This window comes from Leptonychotes weddellii, chromosome X (genome assembly GCF_054177405.1).
Source record: "Leptonychotes weddellii isolate Sample4059 chromosome X, ASM5417740v2, whole genome shotgun sequence".
In the NCBI taxonomy this organism is placed as follows: domain Eukaryota; kingdom Metazoa; phylum Chordata; class Mammalia; order Carnivora; family Phocidae; genus Leptonychotes; species Leptonychotes weddellii.
Window position 1 is genome coordinate 83036401 of NC_138385.1, and position 26553 is coordinate 83062953.

At 42.1% G+C, this 26553-nt stretch overlaps 1 protein-coding gene across 1 annotated transcript in view; it reads left to right on the top strand.

Moving 5' to 3' along the window:
- Positions 1-26553, top strand: part of DMD (dystrophin) — a 1845074-nt gene that overhangs the window by 1754385 nt on the left and 64136 nt on the right. The window contains exons 61-64 of the mRNA XM_081807964.1: positions 1223-1380; positions 21855-22021; positions 24260-24371; positions 25712-25848. Coding sequence (XP_081664090.1) covers positions 1223-1380; positions 21855-22021; positions 24260-24371; positions 25712-25848 — 574 coding nt within the window. The remainder of the gene's footprint in view (positions 1-1222; positions 1381-21854; positions 22022-24259; positions 24372-25711; positions 25849-26553) is intronic.

Below are 26553 nucleotides of genomic sequence, written 5' to 3' on the forward strand. Positions count from 1 at the left end.
CAGGCCCTTTTAGCTCTCACTTTTATGTCGTTTTCACTTGAGTGTGTTTTGTTTTTTTTTTTAATCCTCGGATCCAAAGAAAGAGAACTGAACGGCTTTCATTAACCATTTAAAAAGGTATTTTGGGTAAAGTAGAATATTTCTGTGGGTTTTCCTTCTTTAAATAGTGGAATTACTTACAGGTTAGTTTGTCACCTAACCTTATCAATGGTATGGTACCAGCCCATTGTAATACCAAAGGGAGCTTTGAGCCTGTGTTTCAAAGGACTAAGAGGGAACTTGTTTTGAGGTTGGTGACACAAGAATATGAACTTCAAATTGGGATAGGTGAAGAGAATTCATAACTTTGAAAAAAAAATCTGTGCATGTGTATCGGAGAGGTGGTAGAAGGTGTGCGTGCTGCCTCGCTTTTGTCATTGACATCTTAGATACCTGGTTAAAATATTCAAATAGAGTTTAAAATGTGCGTATGAAAAGGAAAAGCTTCCTTGAATTTCCTTTTGTTGGCAACTTTTCTTTGAATACAAGGTATGATTGAAATGATTTTATTTCTGAGAACAAGACATACATGGGAAGTGTTGGGTGTGTTCATTCATTCCGTGACATTTCTCATACACAGCTGACCAAATATGGCCCCTGCCCTCACGGGAGTTATCATTTTTCAGCCACAAAGACCGGCATGTATTAGATCAATGACAGTATAAAGTGATTGGAACTAAGTTACAAATATATACAGGAGCCTGTGGGAATACATGCAACAAACTCAATGATCTTAGGACTTCATAAAGAAGTTCCAATTTGGGTACATTTTTGAATCTCTCATGTCCAAAGGGGATGGTGCTTTGGGCCAGTTACATGGCTCTTACTGCTAAAATATTTATTTTATGATAGTGGTTACATCCTATATATGAAATAGTTCCCAAAGGATTACATTTTAGCTTAGGAAAATTTAGGTGTCAAGACTGTATGTAAACTCACGTTTCTTGCAGGACTGTAGTTTATTTAAAAGCTGTCACGCTTTCCATATACACACGGTGATGATTAACTTGATCCATAAAAATAGTAAATGTGCAGATGAGCGTGAATTAGAAGGAACCCCTATCTGTGGGAATATTGGCTGCTCTCAATAAGTAGTGCTTGGAATTGAGGTGGTTGGTAGGTTCTGCTAGCATCGACGTGGTGCTGCTTTTTGATTATTGAAATGCTCTTCTTCCTTTTGTAGACCTTTTCAAGCAAGTGGCAAGTTCAACAGGATTTTGTGACCAGCGCAGGCTGGGCCTCCTCCTGCATGACTCCATCCAAATCCCAAGACAGTTGGGTGAAGTCGCATCCTTCGGGGGCAGTAACATTGAGCCGAGTGTCAGGAGCTGCTTCCAGTTTGTGAGTTATTCACCTTCTTAAGTAACTTGTTTCTTTTTTTGCATTTTAGAAATTAATGAAAAAATAAAAACACACAACTTGAGTTTCTCACGTTAGTTCCCGTGTAGGCAGTTAGGAAGGGATTGATACTTGAAACCTCTGAAGGCAGTGGCTTCTGGACTCTGGGTTTTGGAAGAGAGGACAGTACAGAGGAAGGAAAAGAAGTCTCTACAGTAGGGACCCCGTGGTTAATAAGGTGCCGGGAGGGAAGGGAGTCTGCGGTGGTTCAGCAAGGGAGGAAATAAATCTCCAGCCACAGAAATCCTTTGTAAATAAGAAACTAACTTTTATAGGTGAGTCTTTTAAGTTTCTTAGCCTTTTTTTCCTTTATTCTTTTTTTTTTTTTTAAAGATTTTATTTATTTATTTGAGAAAGAGAGGCAGCACGAGCAGGGGGAGGGGCAGAGGGAGAAGCAGACTCCCAACTGAGCAGGGAGCCCGATGCGGGACTTGATCCCAGGGCCCCGGGATTATGACCTGAGCTGAAGGCAGATGCTTAACCGACTGAGCCACCCAGGCGTCCCTGACTATCACTTTTTGAAGTTGTCCTTCTGTAGCTTTGACCTTCCTCTATAATCTGAAGGCCTGATTGGTGACTCTGCATATAACAAGGTCAGAAGTTTATGCTCTGCTGGTGTCCATCCCTAGCCCAACACACGGCTTGTCCATTCTCTTATCCCATCCTGGGGCCTCTTCCATACCACAGTCAGTTCCCCCAGAAACATCCTCTTCCAGCACTCCATTGAGAGACACATAGGCTGTTTCCATTGTTTGCTGAGGTAGGTAATGCTGCAGTGAACATCTTTATGCATTTAGCTGTTTTCCTTGGTTGAAGTTTTCCCTTAGGATAAATTCTCAGGAATGGGATTACCAGACTAAAAGAGTTTTGTGGCTTTTGATACATATTTCCGGATGGCTTGTTGTCAAAAGTTGTTCCTCTTTGTAATACCACCGGCCCTGAAGGAGTGAGATATTTGCAGTATCCAGTTATTCACAGTGGTCTTTGGTTGGTTGGTTGGTTGGTTTTTGTTTTCATGCTAGGAGCTGTTTTTCTTTTATGGGGTTTCTCAATCCATAGTGATCCCATGAACAATAGAACTAGCTCTAGAGATCACCAGATAACCTGGTTAGACCTGTGGTCTTTGACCACAGACTAGGCTAAAACCACAGAAGGCCTCCCAGGCAGAATGTTGTGAATATTTAGATGTTTAAAGCCGTTTGAGCATTCATTTAAAAGTTAACCAGGCACACCGACGAAATGCCCACATAATAAGCCACCTTATTTAGCGTTGGACATACTGTTTGGATTGTTGTGCTAAAGTTAAGGCACAGTAGCTAGAAATGTAAAATAGATGTGGAGAAATAAATCCTTTTTTGCCTCATGCTCAAACTTCCCAAAATGTAAATAGATTATCAGTACCTCTAGATTTTTTTTTTTGTACTCTATTCCAGAATGGAGACACAATTAATTTTCATAAAATGAATAGTAATGGCCACAAATAATCCAGATTCATTTTTTTAAGTCCAGTTAGAAAACAACCTGTAATGGCCTGAGTTGTTTTTCCTAAGCATTGTTTTCTCTTTAATCAAATTTCAGTTACTCTTTAAATTTCTAGCTGTGAAACACACACGTGTTGATATAAATGCTTAGGCACACAGTTATGTGTGTACTGTGGCTTGGGTTGAGAGTAAGGGTCAGAATGGAAGTCTGCCGACAGCCGACAGACATCAAGAACCACTGGAGCCCTTGTCCCATGGGCCACAGGACTGCCTGGGGCTGCAGCTACCGCCACCCTCCCTGCAGACTCTCGCTCTTTTTTAGAGGGAGAGAATCTCAAGCAGACTCCCCACTGAGCACGGAGCCCAGTGGGAGGGGTGGGGGGACTCGATCTCACGATCATGAGATCATGACCTGAGCCAAAACCAAGAGTCTGACGCTCAACTGAATGAGCCACCCAAGCGCCCCCTGGCTCTTTTTTTAGTTGAAATATACAAAATACTTGACATTACACGGTGTAAATGTAAGGTGTACAACACGTTGACTCGATACATTAGTATATTGTAATGTGATTGCCATTACTGTGCTAGTTAGCCCTGCTATCACGTCGTATAATTATCATTTCTTTGGTAGGAATAAGTAAGATCTCGCCTCTTGACTCTCTTGAGTGGGAGTCAGGACAAGGGGTCACCAAACAGAAGCTCTGCCTTCCCAAATGCTGTGCCCTTATCAGGAGCCATGTCCCTGTACTTCCACGTGCCGCATCCTTTGGCTGGATGCCCCCCGTTCTTCCCTGACCACATGTCTCTGTCTTGGTAATAGCAACGCTGTCTTCTCAGTGTCGAAACTTGCAATTCAGTCTGTCCTCACATATTTAGTGAATGTGTTCTGGCTAGCCAGTCTCCAAGCTCTTGGGAATGTCTTCTGTGAGCCTGGGGGGGGACATCTGTCAAGAGACGAACAGGGGTAACAGGTGGATGTTATTTTCTTCTCTCTACTCTATGGTATTTTCTGAATTTTCTTCTTTGAATATTCAGAATTAGGAAAAAATGAGTAAAGTGCTAACTTTTTTTTTGTTTTTAAGAGAAAGAAACCTCTTTCGTCTGATCTCCTTCCTTGCCACTCTTACTATTCACTACACCCTGACCTTGTCATTGCTCTTACTGCTCTTGTACTGGTTTTAGAGAAATGTATTCGCTGTATGATAGCATGTGTCAAAATCCGTTTCTTCCCATGGCCCCCTGAATAAATCCTAATTTGTCTGATTCTCACACCTTTCCTAATCTGTTTCCATAGCTACCCACCGTTGGCTTCCACCTCCATGAAACGGCGTCTCCCTACCCTTTGAACCTACTACGCTTATAAATATCGTTACCGTTGCTACTGATAATCATACCTGCTATTTGTTCACATGAATTCTGTCCTTGAATCTCACCAGTCCTTTGAGGAGAATGAAATGGGCAGGCGGTGGGGGTTGTGTTTTTCTTGTTATTTAAATGGATGAATGATTTACCTCTGCCCCTCAAGGCCCTCAACTGGCAGAAGACTTTAATTCCTACTCCTGTGTCCCCAAACCTCCACTTATCACCTCAGTCCCAAATACGCATATTTTGATTCTGCTCCCCACCCTCCCGAGGTGAAATAATAGGGCTTTATTCTGGCTCCCTGCTGGAATACAAGATGCCATAACAAAAGGGGAACATACAGGACTTGGGGGTAACAGGAATGCTCATTTTTAAAGAAGTTGAGTATTGGCAGTGGGATGTTACTGGTAGGATGTCGGGCACGTTCTCGGTGTACAGAGCCAGGCAGGGTTTATGTTACTTAGGTTTGGGAAGCCTCTCGACTTGCTAGCCATTTGCAGTCAGGTTCAACCGATCCATTTTGTTTCCTTCACGGTCGCCATCCTGGCCCTGCTGTGCTCTCCCTCAGCCAGGTGCTCTGGCGGGCACCTCACAGTTCCCTGTGCACCGCAAATGAAAATGTGCAGTTTGCTGCAGCGAAAGTTAACACTGGTGAAAATGCCCTTTGCCCTTTGTTTGACGTGTAAAGACCTTGGGACTGGGGCCAGGCTGGTTCCTTCAGCAAGGTTGTGCTCAAAGACCTCTGTTTCTAAACCTCAGGAAACAGGAGGGAAGTCCTTGTTTTCTCCTACGAATGCATGCCTTGTATCCAGAAGGAGAAGTTGACTTCAGAAGAAAACTTACTTCTTTCGGGTTGGTACAGTTAGAAAGGTGTCGCTTCTGATTCAGGCAAGAGCCTAGGAGCGGCCGGGAGAGAGGGCTGTTTGCACGTGCCGGGCTCACTGGGCAATCTTGCAAAGCTCTCCTTAGCTCAGGTCCGGTTCTCTCCGGTCTGGACGTGGATGCACAACAGGATGAATGGACTTTAGTACTGCTGAACTGGCCGCTTAAAAATGGGTAAGATAGTAAGTTTTAGGGTATGTGTACTTAACCACAATAAAGAAAGTTAGGGAAGAACCCCAAAATAGTTCTAAATCAGAGAGTAACGGAAATCACCATCACGCTCAAGTACAATGTTTTGCCTATATTTAAAAATCAGTATAGGTCTTTCAAGGAATTACCCAGTAAGCCAGGACCCGAAGTCATATCTGTGGCTATCAAAAAGGAGAATTATCCATAAATGTATGGATTTGACAGTGGTATCTTCTTTGAGAGTAAATGAGGCAACAGGATAATGTTTCTACTGTAGAAGCTTACTGCAGTCAACACATGTAGTGGGAAACTGACTCTTTTGGGTAGTAGAAGTGAAGTATTCATTTGACAGAGACAGAGCACAAGTGGGGTGAGGGGCAGAGGAGAGGGAGAAGCAGGCTCCCCGCAGAGCAGGGAGCCCGATGCGGGGCTCGATCCCAGGACCCTGGGAGGCAGACGCTTCACTGACTGAGCCACCCAGGCACCCTGAAACTAGTTTGTTTCAATTAACACATCATCAGGTTGTTCTTTAGTTCATAATCCATGGAAACAGCTCCATTGTCAGAGTGGAATGATCCTTAGGACCTGAGTAAGGCTGGGCATGGCCCTGACAGTGAGTCACACAGATTGCCCAAAGGAACCTTGGAGATTCACCGCATGTCTCCTTTTTCTGCTGAGAAAACTGAAGCCCAGAGAGGCAGGACTTACTACATTCTACATACTGCAGTTGTATCGTGTCCCATCTAGACAGAAGGCCTAAGTTCCCTATGTTCCAAGCCAGTATTTCCTTCTGCTAAACCATCTGAGTGGAAATAGATGGCTTAACTGGTTCAAATACCAGACTGAACAAAGAGCTAAGAAACATGATCCCTTATGTGAATTTTTGGTTATAATAGGATGACACGGATAAATGAACACCCTTATCACTACCACAGTGCATGTGTACGTGCACGCACACACACACCACGCATGCCCCGTGATCTTTATTTAAGCTATTCTACTCCCAATGGCAGGTGACTAAGTCTTCCTGCAAATGAAACCAACTAATATTGCCTTTTAAGTGGGAAAACTTTATACCTTTAAGGGACTCCACAAAAGAGTCATGTATCTGTAAATTGGTATTTGGCAGTGCCCTGAGAAGTACCCCCGTCCCCCATGATAGTTTGTAGAGTTTTCTTCTGTAAACATTTTAGGGACTTCATTGTTGAGATGGATTCGAGTATACCAACTTTATATTCAGTTGGCTTCACCTACAGAGCTTGGGCACCAGATTCTGTTTATTTTACATCTGTTTCCTGCCTCCTGTATTCATGCATTCAAAATGAGTAAGTTGCTTTTTCATATGTCCTGTGAATTTTTATATTCGTATGACAAAAATGAATATTATCATTGCTGTAATAGCGAATGATACAGAAATGAGAATAAATTACCATTTCAGCTATTGAGAGCAAATCTCTCTCTCTCTCTCTCATGTAAATAATCATTCCAGAAAACCTGGAGAAGTGAGTGGCAGAGTGGTTAGGTGCATAGGCACTGAAGCCAACTGCCTGGGTTCAAATCCCAGCTCTGCTGTTTTTTAACCTTTCTGGCCCCTGTGCTCTGGGGGTGCTTGGAGGGGGGGGGTGGGCAGTGAGCCAGTAAAGGCAGAGCGCTCAGAGTTGTTGCAGACACATGGGAGGTACTTAGTACCTGTTAGCTTCCGATGATCTAAAGTGTATTGTAACTTGAGCATATCCTACCAAGATTAAGAATTCCTTTTATCTATAACCGAGCATCTGTGGATTCGATTTTAGAGACTCTCGACATACTGTTTTCTCTCTGAGTGTGAAAATACCATGCCAGGACACTTCTGAATCAGTTTGACAGCGTTCCTCATGCCAATTGATCACATTTTATATTTTCCATCCTTAAAATAACTCCTAAAAATTATACTTTGCTTAGGTTGCCTTCAGCTTTTTGTTCAGTAATCGAAATATGGGCTCTTCAGTTCCATAAACATTCTTTTTACACCCTTTTGGTGGTAAATGTTGAACTCATGTTTCCTTGAACTCATGATGGATACTGACTGATAACTACAGTAGTAGTAACTTACTACAATTAGGTATGCATAGAGGTAGTTTCACCATGCTATTGGGCCTGCTTATGGACAGAATTCCTGCAGATTTTCAGGAAGGACCTTTTATCTCAGAATATTATCAATATTGTCTTGAGTTGACTCTTGCTTCTCAATTGCTAGATTTTTTTAATTACCAGCTATGGTGGGTTTAGCTTCATAGTTATCCATTTAATTTGTTGTGGTTTGTGTGGTTAACTTCTCAGTGTGGGGTGATGGTTATTTTCTTCAGTATTTTAGGTTTGTGTTATAGTTGAAACCTATTTCATTCATACACTTAAACTGCTAAAGAAGATAATTGGTGTCCTTTTGCTCAACATTTTTTTTAAAAAAAAGATTTTATTTACTTACTTGAGACAGAGAGAGAGCACCAGCTGGGGTGGGGGCAGAGGGAGAGGGAGAAGCAAACTCCCCGCTCAGCACCTAGCCCTACACAGGGCCCTACACAGGCTCAACATTCTTTTTTTTAAAAAAGATTTTATTTACTTACTTGAGACAGAGAGAGAGCTCCCCAGTTGGGGTGGGACAGAGAGAGAGCTCACCAGTTGGGGTGGGGCAGAGGGAGAGGGAGAAGCCGACTCCCCGCTCAGCACCTAGCCCTACACAGGGCTCGGTCCCAAAGCTAAAGGCAACTGTTGAGATCATGACCTGAGCCAAAGTCAGACACTCAACTGACTGAGCCACCCAGGCGTCCCTCTTTGCTCAAATGTCTAAAGTAGTACTTCATTGTTATGACCAAATTTCCTCCGTCCTTCCTTCCTCCCTGCCTTCCTTTCTCCCTCCTTCCGTCTTTCCCTTCCCTTCCCACAAGAGTTGAGTCAGAGGTGCTAATGAAAACAAATTTTTTTGAGAGCCATGCGTTCAGTTGGAAGAATATTCTAGATTTCATCAGTTCACCATTAATTCTAATTCACACTGAAACTTACCCAAAAAACTCATGGAAACAAGGAAACATGAGTTCAGTATTGCCATTTGCTTTTTTCCTTGTTTGTCACTGGCTTATAAATTGAATTTTTAATGGAAGGTTCTTTCTACAAGGTTATTTAAGATGAGGGATAGTGTAGTACTTCCTCCTGTGGTGTCCTTATCTGTTTATCCAGGGTCCTTAGCGTATCTTGATTCTCTAACAGCTAGAGGTTTTTTGTTTGCGGTTGGGTTCTTTTTTTGGCATTTGATAAAATATTATTTATTTTTTTAGAGGCAGGTGGCAGAGAGAAAGAGAGAATCTTAAGCAGGCTCCATGTCCAGCACAGAGCCTGATGCAGGGCTCAGTCTCACGACCCTGAGATCACGAACTGAGCCAAAATCAAGAGTCGGACTTTTAACTGACCGAGCCACCCAGGCACCCCTGATAAAATAGTTTTAAAATCTTTTCTATCTTTTTTCAAAGCTACATTTTAAAAAAAGAACCATGCAGTTAAATTTATTCCGGTGGTCAGTTCTGTGAGTTTAGACAAATGCATTGTTTCACCATCACTCCAGTCAAGACACAGAACATTTCCATCACCCCTAAAATTCCCTCTACCTTTGTGTCATCCCGCCTGCTCCCAGTTTCTGGAAACCATTACTCTGTTTTCTGTTCCTATGGTTTTGCCTTTCCCTAAACTGGATTTCAAATGAAGAGTTAACATTATATCTTGAACTTTAGCCAAACATGTCCTGATACATACTTGAGAAAGTATATTCTGTGATATATATATGTGTGAAACTTTTCTGTTAAGAACTCTCTAGCATAAATTAATGTGGAGCATACTTATGGATTTGCATAGATTTAAAAATTTGCTTACGTTCCCTGGAGCCATGGTGTTAATTGGTTTACTAGTCAGGTGGAGTGGAGAGCCTGAGGTCAGGACAGTTGTCCTTGAACATGTAAATGAAGAGTGGATAATCACTGTGTGTTATTGTTTGGGCTGATTTTATCTTTAATGGGTAATTCAGAGTCCTGATTAATATTTTAGAACAGTGACTGCTGGCCTCCAACCTGCTCATTATCTTCAGAACTTTAAATAAAATACTTGATTTCTACCCAAGACAGCAGTTACAGGAAGTCTTTTACTTCTTCTTGTCTCACAAATACAACTCTTGACCTCTCCATCTTTATTTCAAACATGAAAAATGTCTGTGAATGTGGGGATTTTTAAACTTTTTTATGCTGAAAATTCACAAATACCTTGGAAAAGCACATCTAGGCAGAGTATGAGAGGATGTTTTAGGCACAGTGTAGCTAAGAGAACAGAGAGGAAGTCAGTTTGGTGTTAGGTTTGTATTTTTTGAGAAAAGTAATCCTGAAGAGCTTTTCACGTTTTATACCAGTGACATCAATGCTATCTCCCCCCACCCTTTAACAATTATTAAAGTCACTCTTTGGCACCTGGGTGGCTCCAACCGTTAGGCGTCTGCCTTTGGCTCAGGTCATGATCCCAGAGTCCTGGGATTGAGCCCCACGGTGGGCTCCCAGCTCAGCAGGGAGCCTGCTTCTCCCTCTCCCCCCCCCCCCCCCGCTCATGCTCTCTCTCCCTCTCTCTCAAATAAATAAAATCTTAAAACAATGAAAGAAAGGGGCGCCTGGGTGGCTCAGTTGTTAAGTGTCTGCCTTCGGCTCGGGTCATGATCCCAGAGTTCTGGGATTGAGCCCCACGGTGGGCTCCCAGCTCAGCAGGGAGCCTGCTTCTCCCTCTGCCCCTCTCCCTGCTTGTGTGCACGAGCGCTCGTGCGCGCTCTCTCTCTCTGTCAAATAAATAAAATCTTAAAAAAAAAAAAAAGGCACAGTTACTCTTACCCTCCCACCTGCCTTGCCCTCCCCCATGAAGGGGTGATTTGGAAGAAACCGTGGTTTCCAACCAGCATTTTCTTTTGGAAAAATTTCAAGCATAAAAAGAATGGAAAGGCTAGCGTAGTGAGCAGCCATACATCTCATACATACAGCCTTTGGTGAGCATTTTATCCCACGAACATTCCCCTTCCTCCCACTCACTCCGTGTAGGTACGTGTATTTGAATACACACACAAGCGTGGTTTTTCCCTTTACTATTTAAAAGTCAAAGGACATCACAACATCAAACATAAACCCCTAAACACTTCACCACACTTTTTTTTTTTTAAGGACTTCCTCCTCCATAACTGCAAAGCTACCATCACACAGATTTTACGTTGATGCAGTAACATCATCTGTCATGCAGTCCACACTGAAATTTCCCCATTGCCCTAGAATGTTCCTTATGGGTGGCTCTTTTCTTCTAGGATCTAGTCAAGGTTTTTGTCTTGGATTTGCTTGTCATGTCTCTGTACTTTCACTGAATCTGAACAGTCCCCTCACATTTTTTTTCCCTCATTCATGACCCTGACATTTTTGAAGAGCTCAGGCCACTTCTCTTGAAGAATGTCCTATATTCGGGATTTTTCTAGTTATTTCCTCCTGATTAGATTCAGGTTAAAATTTTTTGGCCGGAAGACAACAGAGATGATGTTGTCTCCTCACGATGTCACATCTGGCGGGACAAAATAACACCTTGTTTTTTACTGATAATGCTAAGTATGTTAAGACAGTGTCTGCCAGATATTTCCTTTGTAAAAGTGTCCTTTTCCCTTTGTCATTAGGAAGTCATTTGTGTGATATTTTGAGACTCTATGGCTATCCTTTTCCTTAACAACCTTTCACCCTATAATTTTAGCCTCCCCTGATGATGCTTTTCTAATTCAAAGATGACATTGGTGGTTGCCTAAGATTTTCTGATTCTACCTTTCCGTACGTAGTAGCTGGGTTTCTTCTGTAAAGAAGAGTTTCCACTTCTCCCCTTGCTGTTTTTGAGTATCACCACAGACATCCAAAGTGATGTTGAATGTACAAGAGAAGAGACTTCTCCTGACTGAGCTGCCTTTGGATACGCTTTTTGCCATGGTGTTACCTAAAATGCCAATGTACAGATGGTCCTTTTCCTCCATAGCAATGTAAACATACATTTAATAAATACATTTCAGGGGGCACCTGGGTGGCTCAGTGGGTTAAGTGTCTGCTTTCGGCTCAGGCAATGATCTCAGGGTTCTGGGATTGAATCCAGCATTGGGCTTCCTGCTCAGTGGGGAGTCTGCTTCTCCTTCTCCCTCTGCCCCTCCCCACTGCTCATTCTCTCTCTCAAGTACATAAGTAAAATCTTTATAAATACATACATACATACATACATTTCTGTGTCAGCCAGCTCTTTTATAGGAGTGACAAGTTAACCAAAGCATGTAACATGAGCTATGTGCTCATGAAGAATGAGATGCTCATAGGATTTTCTGTTTCTTCTTTTCCTTTTATGCTACTTCAGTATAGATCGACCCGAACCTGTTAGTCCTTATAGCTTATACATGCCATAGCATGTAATGGAAGGAGGAAGGAAACACATTACCGAAAAGAAGGGGCAAAGGAGGTGATCAGAAAGATAGGAGTATGTGTTTATCACAGTGATTTTTGTACTTTCATACAGCTGTCAATAGATGAGTATAGAATTATGTTGAAGATTTAGTAGCTGGGCATTGTTTCAGGTAGGCCTTACTTAGATATCAGAGCCTCTAGAACTCTCAGACAGGTTAAAGATTCCAAAGATTTCAGAGATCAGCCTGTCTGTTCTCCTCAGAAATCATTTCTGTCTTTACTTTTTAAGCCTACTTTATGTGTACATATTGAAGTATTAAAATAGTAGATCATCTTGAGCTGTTTCCTTAACTTCTTTGAGCCTTTCTTCATCTGTAACATAGTTAAACGTATTATATATCAGGAGCTACGTGTCCCCAAGTTGTTTGTTTTTTTTTATTTCTCGTATCTTCTCTATTAATGAATTGTTCATTTTTAAACTTCTTAACTTTTAAAGTGTGCAATTTGATAAATTTTGACATGTGTTCATGTGATGAATCCATCGCGGCAATCAAAATGAGCATATCTATCACACCAAAAAGTATTTTTAGGCCACTTGGTAATCCTTCCAGGTCCTCCCAGGTGCCCTACCACCATCCCCATCTCTAGATGACAACTTACCTGCTTTCTGTCACTATGGATTATTTTGCATAGTCTGTAATTCTATGCAAATGGAATTTTATAGGATATACCCATTTTTGCCTGGCTTTTACTCAGTATAACTGAGATTTATTTATATTGTCTATATCCATACTTCATTCTTTTTTAATTACTAAACAGTATTACATCGTATGGGTATTCCACAATTTGTTCTTTTTTTCCCTCCTATTTTTTAAAATTTTAATTCCAGTATAGTTAACATACAGTGTTATATTACTTTCAGATGTACAGTGTAGTGATTAAACATTTTTACAATACCCAGTGCTCATCATGACAAGTGCCCTCCTTAATCCCCTTCACCTGTTTCACTCACCGCCCCCCCCCAATCCCTCTCCCCTCTGGTAACCATCCGTTTGTTCTCTATAGTTAAGAGTCTGTTTCTTGGCGTGGCTTGCTTGCTCACTTGCTTGCACTGTCTTCTTAACCTTTGCTTGTCTATTTTATTTCTTAAATTCCACATATGAGTGAAATCATATGGTATTTGTCTTTCTCTGACTGACTTATTTCACTCAGCAGTATACTCTCCAGCTCCATCCATGTGGTTGCAGATGGCAAGACTTCATTGTTTTTTATGGCTGAGTAATATTCCATTGTATATTTATACCACATCTTCTTTTTTTTAAAAAAAAAAGATTGATTTATTTTAGAGAGAGATTGAGAGCACGAGCAGGAGGGGTAGAGGGAGAGGAGAGAGAGTCTCAAGCAGACTCCGTGCTGATCGTGGAGCCCGATGCAGGGCTCGATCCCATGACCCTGAAATCATGACCTGAGTTGAAATCAAGTCTCGGATGCTCAACTGACTACACCGCCCAGGCACCCCTATATACCACATCTTTTATCCATTCACCACTGGATGGATACTTGGGCTGTTTCCATAATTTGGCTATTGTGAATAATGCTGCTATAAACACTGGGGTGCATGTATCCCTTTTTGATTAGAGGCTAAATGTTATAAATGGAAAAGGCAGAACAGGAAATGGATTACTGTACTCATTTCAAAGCTTGGTCATTATCAGCAAAGATTACCTGGTCTTCTGGGTAATGACTCTTGTAACAGAGATAGAAGATACAGGAAAGAGTCTTGTACGTACAATGTGGCCCTTCATGTGAGACCCACTGTTCTCTGAATAGAAGTAGCATAGACTAAGAGCAAGATGTGAACCAAACTTGTGTGGAAGCTCTCATAAGTGATTCCTTGTATCCCTGACTATAATCTCCTCAGCAGCTCAAATGTAAAGCACGAGTCTCTTGTGTCTAAGAGGATCAAAATGCCACCTTCCTTCCGTTTTATTTGTTACATGCAAGTTTTATATAGTTTTATAGGAGACTTTTTTATCAGTCATTTGATTTTCATAAAAATTGGGATTGTTTGGAAGAAGAGTCATTAATATTCTTTACAACTTGTTCTTGTTCCTCCTTTTGTGTTCGTTGCTAGTGCAGACTTCTCTCTTATGTAAAATATTCCACTGATGCCCTTGGTAGATTTAGAGGTTGTTAAAGAAATTGTAATAACAGCTCTGGGAACAGCCAGGAACTGCCTGTCCTATACCATCTGACCGTGGCTAGCCATTCTTCTTGTAGCTTTAAAGGTTTTGTGTACACACTAATTCACAAAACAGTTTTGATCAGTTTAAATTTAGCAAATCTTTCCAAACACAAGCTTTTCATAATCAGGACCAGAAAAGGTGGGTCGTGAGTTATTAATGCTTTTATCTGTTAACAGCGGTAGCGATACTGAAATGGTGATTTGGATTTATGAAGGGGACATTTTACTAATGGAACAGCAAATGAAAATGGCCAGGAAGGAGAGATGAAACTTTTACCCAAAAATATCCCTGGATGGTCCTGGTTTTTTCCATAAATTTACCTTTTTCTGTCAGTAAGACTGTTCAGAAATTCTATTCATGCATATGAATGTATTCAACATTTATATATTTAATTATTTCTATAATTATATATATAATAAATATTACATAAAAACTTATATAAACATATATATAATTACATGTATAATACTCTGTTAAATGAAATGACAACATACCTGCATGCAAACGTGCACACACACACACACTCTCTCATATCCTAGTTGATTGGGATAATTATTTGCCATGATTAAATACATTTCTGCTACTGTTCGGCCTGGAATACACTGCACAGGGTTGTCTACTTGAGAAGCAGCTTGATTTCAAATCCGAGTCTGCAATTTTAGCAGGTTCCCTTGTGACCTCTAGCTCAGGTTTTTTTGTTTTGTTTTTTTTTCTTGGTCCTTTTTCTTTCCTCTCTTCATGATCTATCAACCAATGTGGCTTTTATCTCCCAATTAATAGTGGAACAGGCCTATCATGGCTTCTCCGTTTCTGTGTTGTAGAGGATAGCTATTGTCTCCATGTTGGTTTCTGAATTTTGACAAATGAACCATGGTAATGTGAGACGTGAACATTAGGCCGGGGTTTCTCAGTCTTGGCACTACGGACACTTGGGCCCAGATAATTCTTAGTTGGAGGGGGTTGTCTTGTGCATTGTCGGATATTTAGCAGGATCCTGGTGTCTATGTAGTAGACACCGGTAACATCCCTCCCTCCAGTTGTGACAACCAGCAAATGAGTTGGAGTTGGGGGATTTGCCCAGGGTTCAGAATTACTTTTGGGTTTCTTTCACGTTATGCTTCCCATAAACCCTGAGGCACTAAAGAACCAGGCCCCAAATGGCTGCCAGGGAGTTAACGTGAACACTCATTTTTCCGTAAGGATTACAGTATCCATTGTAATGGAATGGATTATTTGGTGTATGATATAATAACAGACAAACCGACAGAGAGACATTTCCTTGAGGAAATTTTTAAAAGTAAACTTGAGACAATTTGAGAATTACTTATTTTGTTTTCTCCTTAGCCAACCCTTCTAGGTTTAATTTTGTTGCTCTTTCAGGATGAGTCGGCAGTTTTTTAAAAATTCTAACCTCATTCAGATACTCTAATCCTTCCTTTTATTTATTGTGATCACACTGCAGCTTAATCCCTGTCTCTTCGTTCAGTTCCGCAAACTTTTACTGGCGGGTGGCAGGGGGGGATGGAAACCTAGTTCCTGTCTTTAGGTTTGGGCAAGTATTTTCTTTTTTTTTTTGGGGGGGGGGGGTTAGTTCGTTTTTTATCATCTGAGAATTACCAGGTACAGTCTCTCGCATAACGTTTACTTTATATGGTTCTTTTTCCCAGTTGATTAAGCATTGACATGATTTTTCAGAAACTTCAAAGTTGAGATGCTTAATTGCCTTCTCTTAAAAATACAATGTATGGGGCACCTGGGTGGCTCAGTTGGTTAAGCGACTGCCTTCGGCTCAGGTCATGATCCTGGAGTCCCGGGATCAAGTCCCGCATCGGGCTCCCTGCTCGGCAGGGAGTCTGCTTCTCCCTCTCCCACTCCCCATTTGTGTTCCCTCTCTCGCTGTGTCTTTCTCTGTCAAATAAAAAAAATACAATGTATGTGTTGATGGCAGCTGGGGTGTGGGGCTTGCTCAGAAATCTTCCCATTGCATTTCGTCTGTAGCCACGAATGGATACTGTAATCCTTACGGAAAAATGAGTGTTCACGTTAACTCCCTGGCAGCCATTTGGGGCCTGGTCCTTTAGTGCCTCAGGGTTTATGGGAAGCATAACGTGAAAGAAACCCAAAAGTAATTCTGAACCCTGGGCAAATCCCCCAACTCCAAACTTGGCATGTCATGCCTTTTGAAATGATTATTTTGGTAATGACATCTTTTGGCTAGAACATCCAGATACTGGGATTCCTGTCACTGTTTGTGGGCCTTGTTAAGATGGCACTTGTGTCTGGCCTCACCTGCCACCTGCTGTGATAGAGCAGCAGTCCTGATGACAGCTTCCTTCCCTGGCCTCCCAGCTGTGGACAGTTGCTGATGTGTGAGGCCCAACAGAGACAGGGTGGGCTCCCAAGATCCTTCCGAACTGCAACTCTCGCAATGCAAGGAGCTGGGATGTCTTTGCTCTTTGTCTACGCCTGCCATGGAGAAGGCAAAAAGAGTCTTGGCAAAAAAACCAGACACCAAAACAAGACAAAACCCGGGGCCAAATGGCCTGTTCCAAGAGTTTTTGCTTAGATGGTTTGACAGTGGTGTTTAGGGGAGAGGGCAAGGTCATCCTTGATACCGAGAGAAACCATCTGAGGCCTCTCCATTGGTCAACAAATAATGGCACCTAAAAGGATGATGTCCGTTCACTGCCATCGTCCCTGTCTTTTGTCCTCAACAGCTTCCTCCTATGCTAGTCTGTCCTTATTTATGTCTTCTAGAGTGGCCAAAATGTCATTTTAGCTGGGTTTTAGTTTTAGTACTGTTAGCTCTTTATAGAAGCTTGCCTGGCTTTTAATTCTTTCCTTCTTTATTGCCAGACAAAAGGAGAGGGAATATACCACTAGGATACAGAATGGTTTGTAGTAAAAATGAAAGATCGACACAGAAAGAGCATGTGGATCCCCAGATCTTGTCTTCAGTGCTGTCAGTTGGCATCGGTGAGCAGTTTTAAAAGAGCCAAAATGATAGATTTTACATCCTAGGAGCGAGGAAGAACCTTGAGAATTTCCAACCTTTAAACACAAGAGAATCTATAGTATTTTGAAAGAGGAGAACATTCTCTAGCTTCCCTGGGTAATTCACCCTAATGCTTTAACAACTTTCTGCATCACGAAATTCTGTATGAGTTACAGCCTAAATTCTTCATGCTGCTTAAGCCTGTTCCTTCTTGTTCTGTCCTCAGTGGAGGGATCGAACAGCTGGTCACAGGCCCCAATGCGAGAGCCCTTCACATAATTGAAAACTGTTATTAAATTGCCCCTTCAGCCACTCTTTCTTCCTCGTTCTCTTTTTTTGTTCATGGCTAAATAATCCCAATTCCCTTAAACTGTTCTCATAGGTCTTTCAAACCCTTTAATTATCCTTATGCCTTTCTGCCAAGCCTTCTCTGAATTCTGGGTCAGCTGTAGTCCCCAGAACTCGACCACGTTTTCTAAGGCGGGTTTGAACAGTGCTGAGGGTCATGAGACCATTTCCTCACACTCTCCCCGCTTGCCTTCAGTTACACATCATAGTCATGGCGTTGCTTTTTTTCTTTTTTATGTTTCTCCACCTACATTTGTTGCTGACTCATGGTCGGATTTTTACTTTCCATCTTCTGGAATGATTAGAAGCTTTCTATTCTTACCACACTTCCTGTATTAAGCCTGAATTTTTACAGTGTATCTATTAATTCATCATTAAATAAACTCTCGTTTCAGCCTCAGTCAGAAAAATTTATATATAGGTTCAGATGAAGCGACAGTAAATCCATGTTTCAAATAGGAATGACTTAGTAATGTTTTTCAGTTTACTGTCTTTCTGTGCTGGCTTGTCTCCTCGCTAGAAAGGGTTATTTTGATAAAGTTGGTTTCTAGACCAATGGAGCAGGAGATTGTCATAGGACATATTGTAGCTGAAACTTGTAGTTCCTTTGACACAATCTATCATTGTGTCTTTGTGTACAAGATAGAGAAACATGTGCAGGAGCCTACACGGTGACAGAACCGGCAAGAGGCCTAGTTTGACCAGAGAAGGCTGAAGGCTGGCTTTCTGTGGAGCTGAGCTGCAAGGTGTCACGGTGTGGCTCCTGTTTGACCTCGGCCTGCTTGATACTTTCACCAGGGACTTTTTGATGAGGACAAAACACATGTTTTCAAATGTAAAAATTGTTTAAAAATAAGTAAGTTTTAAAAATGTAAAAATTACACCAAGTGGGGAATAATGGCTTGTCTGTTGGCCGTGAGAGTCAGGATTTTGCAGGAGTTTGCTGCACTTGTGCATTGGGCTCAGACTAACAGGAAATCCTTGACGAAGGTGAAAGAAACCAATCCCAGATGAACAAGCAGAGAGTAGAGGAATCACCGGAAACCGCCAAGAACAGCATTTCCCATTACACCCACCACAGCATTAGTACTTTGTGCTGTTCATAAGCCTGAAAAGGTAAAAAAAAAAAAGAAGATAAAGGTCTTGGGATCACTGAATAATTAGTGTGGGAAATTCTGAGGTCAAACAAAGTTTAACGTGTTTCTTTACCAGCAACCTTCTCAGCTTTTAATATGTTAACATGCATTAAGCATTTTAAGAGGCAGATACAGTGTGCAGTGTTTCCGTAATTAATTTGATCATCTTTTCATGAAGCACTTTGTTGGATGACTGATCTGCTGGATGCACTGGGAAGCACTGACCCAGAGATTTTACTTGAGTGGAAACCCTGTGTGAGCTTAGAATACAAAACAAAAGAAAGTCATCCAATCCTACTGTCCAGACAAGTGGAGGTACCATTCATTCCCAACAGATCATATTTGGAGAGTAGTCTTCTAAAGGACAGTGGCAAACCAGGGCATGTCCTATGAGAAATAAAAGGAATGGGGGGGAGCAGTGCCCCTGGGTGGCTCAGTCAGTTGAGCGTCTGACTTGGTTTCGGCTCAGGTCATGATCTCAGGGTTGTGAGATCAAGCCCCTGGTTGGGCTCTGCGCTCAGCGTGGGGTCTGCGCTTTCTCTCTCTCTCTCTCTCTCCACCCCCCCTTGCCCCTCCCCCTCTTTCTGTCTCAAATAAATAAACACAATCTTTAAAAATAAAATAAAAGGAACAGGAATGACGAGGCATGGGACAGACATGACCACTCAGGTAAAATATTGAAAAGGCTCCACAAAGCCTGAGACGCTCTGGGTTTCTGGTGGGACAGACAACAACAGTGAGGGTAACAGTGGCTCACACGAGTGTGGCTCTTGCTATGTGCCAGACACCATTCCACGCACCTTTCATTTAACTCCTTTGAATCTTAAAACAACCCTATGAGGCAGGTGCTATTCATAGTTCCATCTCAAGGCAGAGGAAAAGTAAGACCCAGAAAGGTAAATTTACTTCTCCAAGGTCACACAGCCAGTAAATGGCAGAGCTGGGCTTTCAACTTTTGGTGGTTGGAGTCTGCAGCCTCCGCTCTGCTCTTGGATTTCAACTATGTGTGATGAAGCACTTTCGACAGGGGTACTTCGGCTCAGGCGTTCAAGGTCATCCATTAAGGATGTTGGCTCCCTGGTACGGCTGACACTTAAATGGTGGCTGTCAGAAAACAGTGGCATCACATAAGAGTTGGTGCCATTCCAAAAGGATGAGTTCACTTGCATGGTCCCTTTCATCTTTAGGTTCCATGGTTTTTTTTTCCCCAGTTTTCCACAGAGTGCCTCTGTGATGGCACTCTGCACAGAGGAAAGTGCTCCTCCACAAAAGCTTTTGATCAGTACCTCGAATTGATAGCGTTCTGCAGCTAGGAAATTCAAGGTCAAATACCTCATTATAATGTTGTTAAATTTATAGTCAGGGGTAACGGCTGGACTAGTGCTGAAGTGGAGAGCTTTGCAAGCCAAATGACTTCTCGGTCCAAGCCCTATTGCCTTTCTGCAGTGTAGGAATAGATTTGTCATTAGCGAACCACATTCCAAGAGAAGCAACATGGGTTTGCAGTGTAGATACTCATTACTTGTTTGATACTAAATAACCCCTCCCTATGTTCAGTTTCAATCGGTCTTGGAATTGGCAGTGTTCTCTGGTTCTTGGCAAAAGCAAATGAACATCCTCTCTGTAGAAAGCACTTGCATTCTAGGGCTCAAAGTATCTCCAGAAGATTTTTTTTAAGGTCAATGTAGTACATAATAAAAAAAAATTAAGCACCCAAGAACCCAAGGTGAGTGAGAACCAGCAGAAACAGCAGACTGCAGGAGCAGACCCATAGTAATTTCATACTTTGGAATCAATAGATGGTGTTTTGAAAACCATGTTTACTCTGTTAAAAAAAAAATAACAGCTAAGATTGAAAAATATCTGCAGGGAGCCACAGACTTTGTAGAACTGACCTTAAAAATGACCAAATAGAACTTGTAGATGTTAAAAAGTACAATAACCAAAATTTAAAACTTACTGTTTGGGCTTAACAGCAGACTGGATGCTACCAAAGAGAGAAATAGATCGAAGGGATTGTTAGAAATGAAGCACAAGGAGGGCCTATGCAGACCAACATGGGCCAGGTTGAGAGAGTCTAACATTTATCTAATAGATTTCTGTAAGCAGAACAGAGGGGAAATGGAGACGAGGCATTATTTGTTGAGATCATGACTGAGAAGATTCCAGAGCTGACCAGAGACGCTAAAGATTCAAGAAGCTCAGTGAATACTAAAAAAGTATAAATAAACCCTAGAAACACAAGATAGGAAAAAAGGACAGATTACCTTCAAAGGGAGCAATAGTCCGCTTTACCAAGGACAATTCCTAACAGTAACAACAGAGAAAGTAAAATAAAAGTGAAATAATAATTCAGTGTGCTAAAACAAAATAGAGACAAAACCAAAAAAAAAGAAAAAAAAGAAACCCTTTCAGTCTAAAAATCTATACCCAATGTGGATAGCTGTCAAGAATATGGATTTAAAAAGGAGATTTTTCAGACTAAACAAAACCTGAGAAATTCTCCTCCAACATGACACTTACAAGAACATTCTAAAGGATATACTTAGGCAGAAAGGATCCCAGATGGAAAATGTGAGACGAAAGAAGCAATGAAAAAGAAAAAAAAAGTGGCCAATATATTGGTCAATCTAACAACACAAAAAAATTAAGACGCCATCTTGTAGGGTTAACGAGTAAACAGCAGTAGAGCAGGAGGTTTGGGTTCTAGGAGCATCTCAGCTCCTAGTCTGTTGTATGGCCTTTGAAATGCTACCTCCCTCACGTGTGTCTCAGTTTTCTCGTCTGTAAAATGAAGCTCCAGGAGCCAGTGTTTTTTAAAGCCTCTTCATTATGATTCCATGAAACACTGAGAAATAGATCGTCTAGGAAAAAACAAGGAATCAATAATTCCTGAGTTGGTTTTTCCTTAACCTCCTTTGAAATGTTATCGATAAACACTCGGCATTTTACTTCTGGCTCACTCTTACGTATCTGTTCCGAAACTGGAGCTAAAGGGAGTGTCGAGGCGCAGGTGTGTATTTTGCTCGCCTTTCTCCACATGTTGGTTTTGCTTCGCTTTCTCGTCATCTAGCAGCTGAACAGAGTAATGGCAGGTTACCCAAGCCTTAGGGGGTAGGTGGCTCGTGTGGCTGCGAGGGGGGCATTGGCAGAAACAGGCTGTGAAAAGTGGGTCTCATCGCACCATCGCTGTTCTGAATTTCTTAATGTCTGGTCTGTACTGACATGTGCCTCCTTTCCTTTCTCCCCTTCTTTCTCTTCTTGCCCCGTGCCCCCCCCCCCTTTGCTTTTCCTCCTGTCCTGCACAGGCTAATAATAAGCCTGAGATCGAAGCAGCCCTATTCCTAGACTGGATGCGACTGGAGCCCCAGTCCATGGTGTGGCTGCCCGTCCTGCACCGGGTGGCTGCCGCGGAGACTGCCAAGCACCAAGCCAAGTGCAACATCTGCAAGGAGTGTCCCATCATCGGATTCAGGTATCGGGAACCCCCCAAATGGCATTGGTTTTTTTTTCTTCGTGTCTCTCACCTTTTTCGGACTTGATCTTTTATCTCCTGTGCCAGTTGCTGTCAGTTTGTTCCTTTCCCAAGTGACTGCCCTGGTCCCTGGGCTAGTTTGGTGGCTCTGACTCATTAGGCAGGTGGCCCTTTGCACCTTCATTGTGGAGCTCTGCAGGACCGACTGACCACCTGCCTCCTCAGAGATACCTCTGCGGCAGGGGAATGCTGATTCACGGCGCCGCCTCCTTCCCGGGGCCAGTGTTAACCATCTCTTTGGGTTGTTGTTTTTTTTTTTCTGTTGCTAGAAATTCTCTAGGAATCAGTTCTAAGACTAAGAGATGGTTTTGTTTGGGGAGACCTGTCATGGTAGCTCAGTTTCTTATTCACTTTGTCCCACTTTTCCTCCCTGAACTCACAAGAATTGTTTCAAGCAACCCAGAACGTACTTCTTGATTGGTGAATCTGATTACACTCTTGGCCTAGTATCCTAATGAACTTCTAAGGGAATATAAAGTATGCAAGTAAATGAAAATTTCACAAAGCAGCTAAAAAAGGGGAAAGGTTCTTTGTAAATTTAAAAGGGAAAGAGATAGGAAGCATAGCAGGTTATTGTTCTGATATTCTTAAAAATGTCACGGAAAACAGTTGGCTCTTAAATCTTCAACCTCGGTGACCTGTTTTGGGAGAGAGGGGATATTGTTAAATGAATTAATCTTACTGAACAAGAATCCCAAATCCAGATTTTGAAATGATGCTGTATTTCAACATCTGGATCAACAACTGGGTTTCCCTAGCAATGACTCAGCCGTCCAGTTGTCAACTAGCTATATGGTCTGTGCCTGTTCAGAATCCACTTAACAGCTAAGTAAATACTCTTTCTCTAGTTCTGCTCAGACTTGTTTTATTTCTTTGCTTCCTAATAACTACTTCGTACCATTCGTGTGCTTTGTATTCACTCCTCTTTTACCCCTGGTGTTTGTCCTTCTGTACCTCATGTTGTGACCAAGAGGTTTTTGCAAAAACCCTTAGAGGTTTCTAAAGCCTAGCTAGACAACCCTGAGTAGACAGTACTCACAAAGGACACAGTTTTCCTTCCTTCCTGGTTTCTGGCCCGTACAAACAATGCCAGGAGAGATGGGGAGGGGAAACCGCAGGGGACTGCGTTCCAACACTTACCTTTCTGCTCTCAGCTTCCCTGGCTAGCTAGTGAGATTTATGTGCAGGGGGAGGTTTCACAAAATAGGAAAGGGGGGTGCTTTGGAGGATCTGAGAGTGCTGTTGCCTTTAATTCTTTTGCCCTTATCGAATTAGATTATTTCGGGAAGCGGCGCTTCTCTTTCTTCCTCCCCCTCTCAAAAGATGGTTGGGATCTAAAAAAGGTAGCTTTTTCCCCACATCCCCATATGTGGCAGAAGGAATATGTTTATTTGAATTGGCTAGCATTCTTATCTGAGAAAGCAAAAGGCAGGGAGAATAGGAAATAATAGCGTCTGCTGAGAATGGGGGCGGACGTACCACCTCGTACTTACAGATTACAGCTGCTTTTAGCCAGCCCCAGTTTGTCTTTTCTTGGGGCTTCACTTATCATTTGTGGGTAACGTGGTGGTGCAGGGTGAGGGGGTGGGGGCGGTTCTGAAGAGAGAGACATAAAAGAGATCATCCAAGTAACTACCTGGAGGTGAATCATGCCAGTCAATCAGAAAATGTGATTAAAGCAAGATGCATTTTCAGTGAGAGTCCTTGTTTCATTTGCCTTTATTTTGTGAAATTGCTTCCTCATGATAAATTGTTTTGAAAATAATTGCTTCAGAAAAATGTTTGTCCCCAGAATGGGTAGGGGGCCTGCAGTGCATCCATCTCTCTCTCCTGGAAGTTCTTTCAAAATCTTGCATTTGGTCTTCAAAAGACTGGAAGGTTGCCAGTATCTTCCTACTTAATCTGAAAGGGTTCCTCGTGGAGTTTAAATGAGAGCTGAAGTTTTCTTCCCTCCTTCCATATGTTTATAGGATAGTCTTCCTGCCAGAATGTTTTGATACTGAAGGAGAAGCACCAGAGATATGTAGATGGAGGAAGTTAATCACTTACCTGTGGGATTAATGAACATTGCATTCTGTTTCATGAATTAAGACCATGTGGAAGAAGGTTTACTAAAGAACGTTCTTTGGGAATTGGATTTGAAGAAATACATATGTGTTTGTTTTTGTTTTTCACCAGGTACAGGAGTCTAAAGCACTTTAACTATGACATCTGCCAAAGTTGCTTTTTTTCTGGTCGGGTTGCAAAAGGCCATAAAATGCACTACCCCATGGTGGAATACTGCACTCCGGTAAGTCAGATGCCTCCCTGGCGTGAGAGTTTGCTCGCCTGGAAGGAGTTTCCCTTCTGCACAGTATTGCAAATGATGTGTGATGCTGGGGTTTATGAGTTCCCCGGATGTTCCCCAGCTAAAGTGGCTCCTCATTGTAGGCTCCAGATTTACTTGATCCTAGTGCGTGGGGTGGTGCCGAGAAGACGTTTTCACGTTGATTTTGCACAGCCCTAGCAGTTGTGTGGAGACGTTTCATGGCCTTGGGGCGGTGCTGGGTGTTGGGGTAGGGGGTGATGTGGGGTTCCTCTGAATCTCTTATCCATTGCTTTCAGTCAGTCTTGCTTAACTCATGCTAGGCATTTGCCTTTTTATTATTTTTTTACTATTTGTGTATGTATATATACATATATATGTACATACGTGTGCCTTTGCCTTTTAAACTACTCTGTGAAGTAGGTATTATTATTATCATCCCCTTCCTACAGATGAGGACTCTGCGGTCTTAAGGTTAAATAATTTGCCCAAGGCTCTATAATTAGGAGGTGGAGCTTTCTCCCAAGATGTTGTTTTGGGGAAGCGTTCATTGGCTCATAGAACTTTGAAAGAATCGCTGGTGACGTGGAAAGGACATAGACTTGGTGGTCAGACACACATGGGTGTAAATGTGATGTTCTTTAAACACTACCTGCTTGCTATTCAGTGCCCGCTCCGTGGCACTGACATTACCTGGGAGCTTACTAGAAATGCAAAAGCTCAGGCCCTGCCCCTGGCTTCGTAAATCCGCCCTGCATTTTCGCAAGATCTGCAGGTGGATGCCATGCACAGCAAAGTTTGAGAAGCTCTGCTCTCGAACTTTTATGCTCTTCTTTCTCTCTTCCGTCATCAGAGCGATGACCCAGGTCTTTCGCTGTCTCTCTCACTTGGATTCCTCTTACAAAGGCATTCAGTGATGGAGAATGAGCCACGCAGTGAATAGAATGATACTCAGTGGGTGAAACGTGACATCACTGTGGACAGAATCGTTTTTAAAATACTGCAAAGTGTGGCCAAACTTAAGGTCAACTTAAGAGTTCTACAAACTCCCATTGATCGAGTAGCCCTCGTAGTTGCTACACTTGTTTTTCGCCATAACAACTTGTTGAGATATTACTGCAGCCATTTTACAGGCGGTCGGAGCCTTGGAGAGTTACTAGTTACTGCTATGCCCGGCCCTGTTTTTGTCTATAGACTTGGCTCTTGACTCCCACTGTCTCTTCAGTTACGGAACAAGTGCGCTGAAGCAGAGCACTGGAGTGAGTACTCTTTTACCTTGAGATCGTACTTTTGTAGGTCTGAGCTCAGTGCACTTTCCCTTTCAGACTACATCGGGAGAAGATGTTCGTGACTTTGCCAAGGTACTAAAAAACAAATTTCGAACCAAAAGGTATTTTGCGAAGCATCCCCGAATGGGCTACCTGCCAGTGCAGACGGTCTTAGAGGGGGACAACATGGAAACGTGAGTAGTGGCGAGCGCAAAGCAGTCTCTCATTTGACATATATTTGAGCTCCTCTCAGCTGAATGCCCTCCTTCACTCCCAAATGCAAACAGTCTCTCCTATTTCTTTCTTTAGATTTACTTTAGCCGAAAAGAGAAAAACAAGCTGATGGTCAATTGCCATTTTCCCACGTTAGTTGTCCCGTGACACTTACCTGTTCCAAAGTGAAACCTGATCTCACAGGGAAAGAAACTACACGACAGCTACTAATTCCCTTATAAGAAATATGGGACTGTTTACAAATGAGTGATTCCAGTCTTTCATTTCGGTCTTCCTCCCTCACAAATCACTAGGCGTCTGTCTTTTTGTATCTGATTGTGTGGTCATACCTAGTTGCTTTTATCTCCTTGAAAGAAAAGACACTCACAGGAAGTTTCGTCACAGTAAGTAGCAATGATTCTCATGATCAAAATGATGATACCTCTACCTCTCTGCAACCTTCTCGTGTTTCCCATAACGGATGGCAATCGCACACTTGTTTTTCTTTCACCTCACTCTCCACCTTTGTTTGGCCGTTGCTTTCATGGTTCATACTTAATTGGTTGGATTTTATTTATTTTGACCTCTCAGTATTTTTTTAATTAATTCATTTTATTTATTTATTTATTTATTTATTTATTTATTTATTTATTTATTTAGTGGCTGAGTTTGCCTGTGTCTCTCTT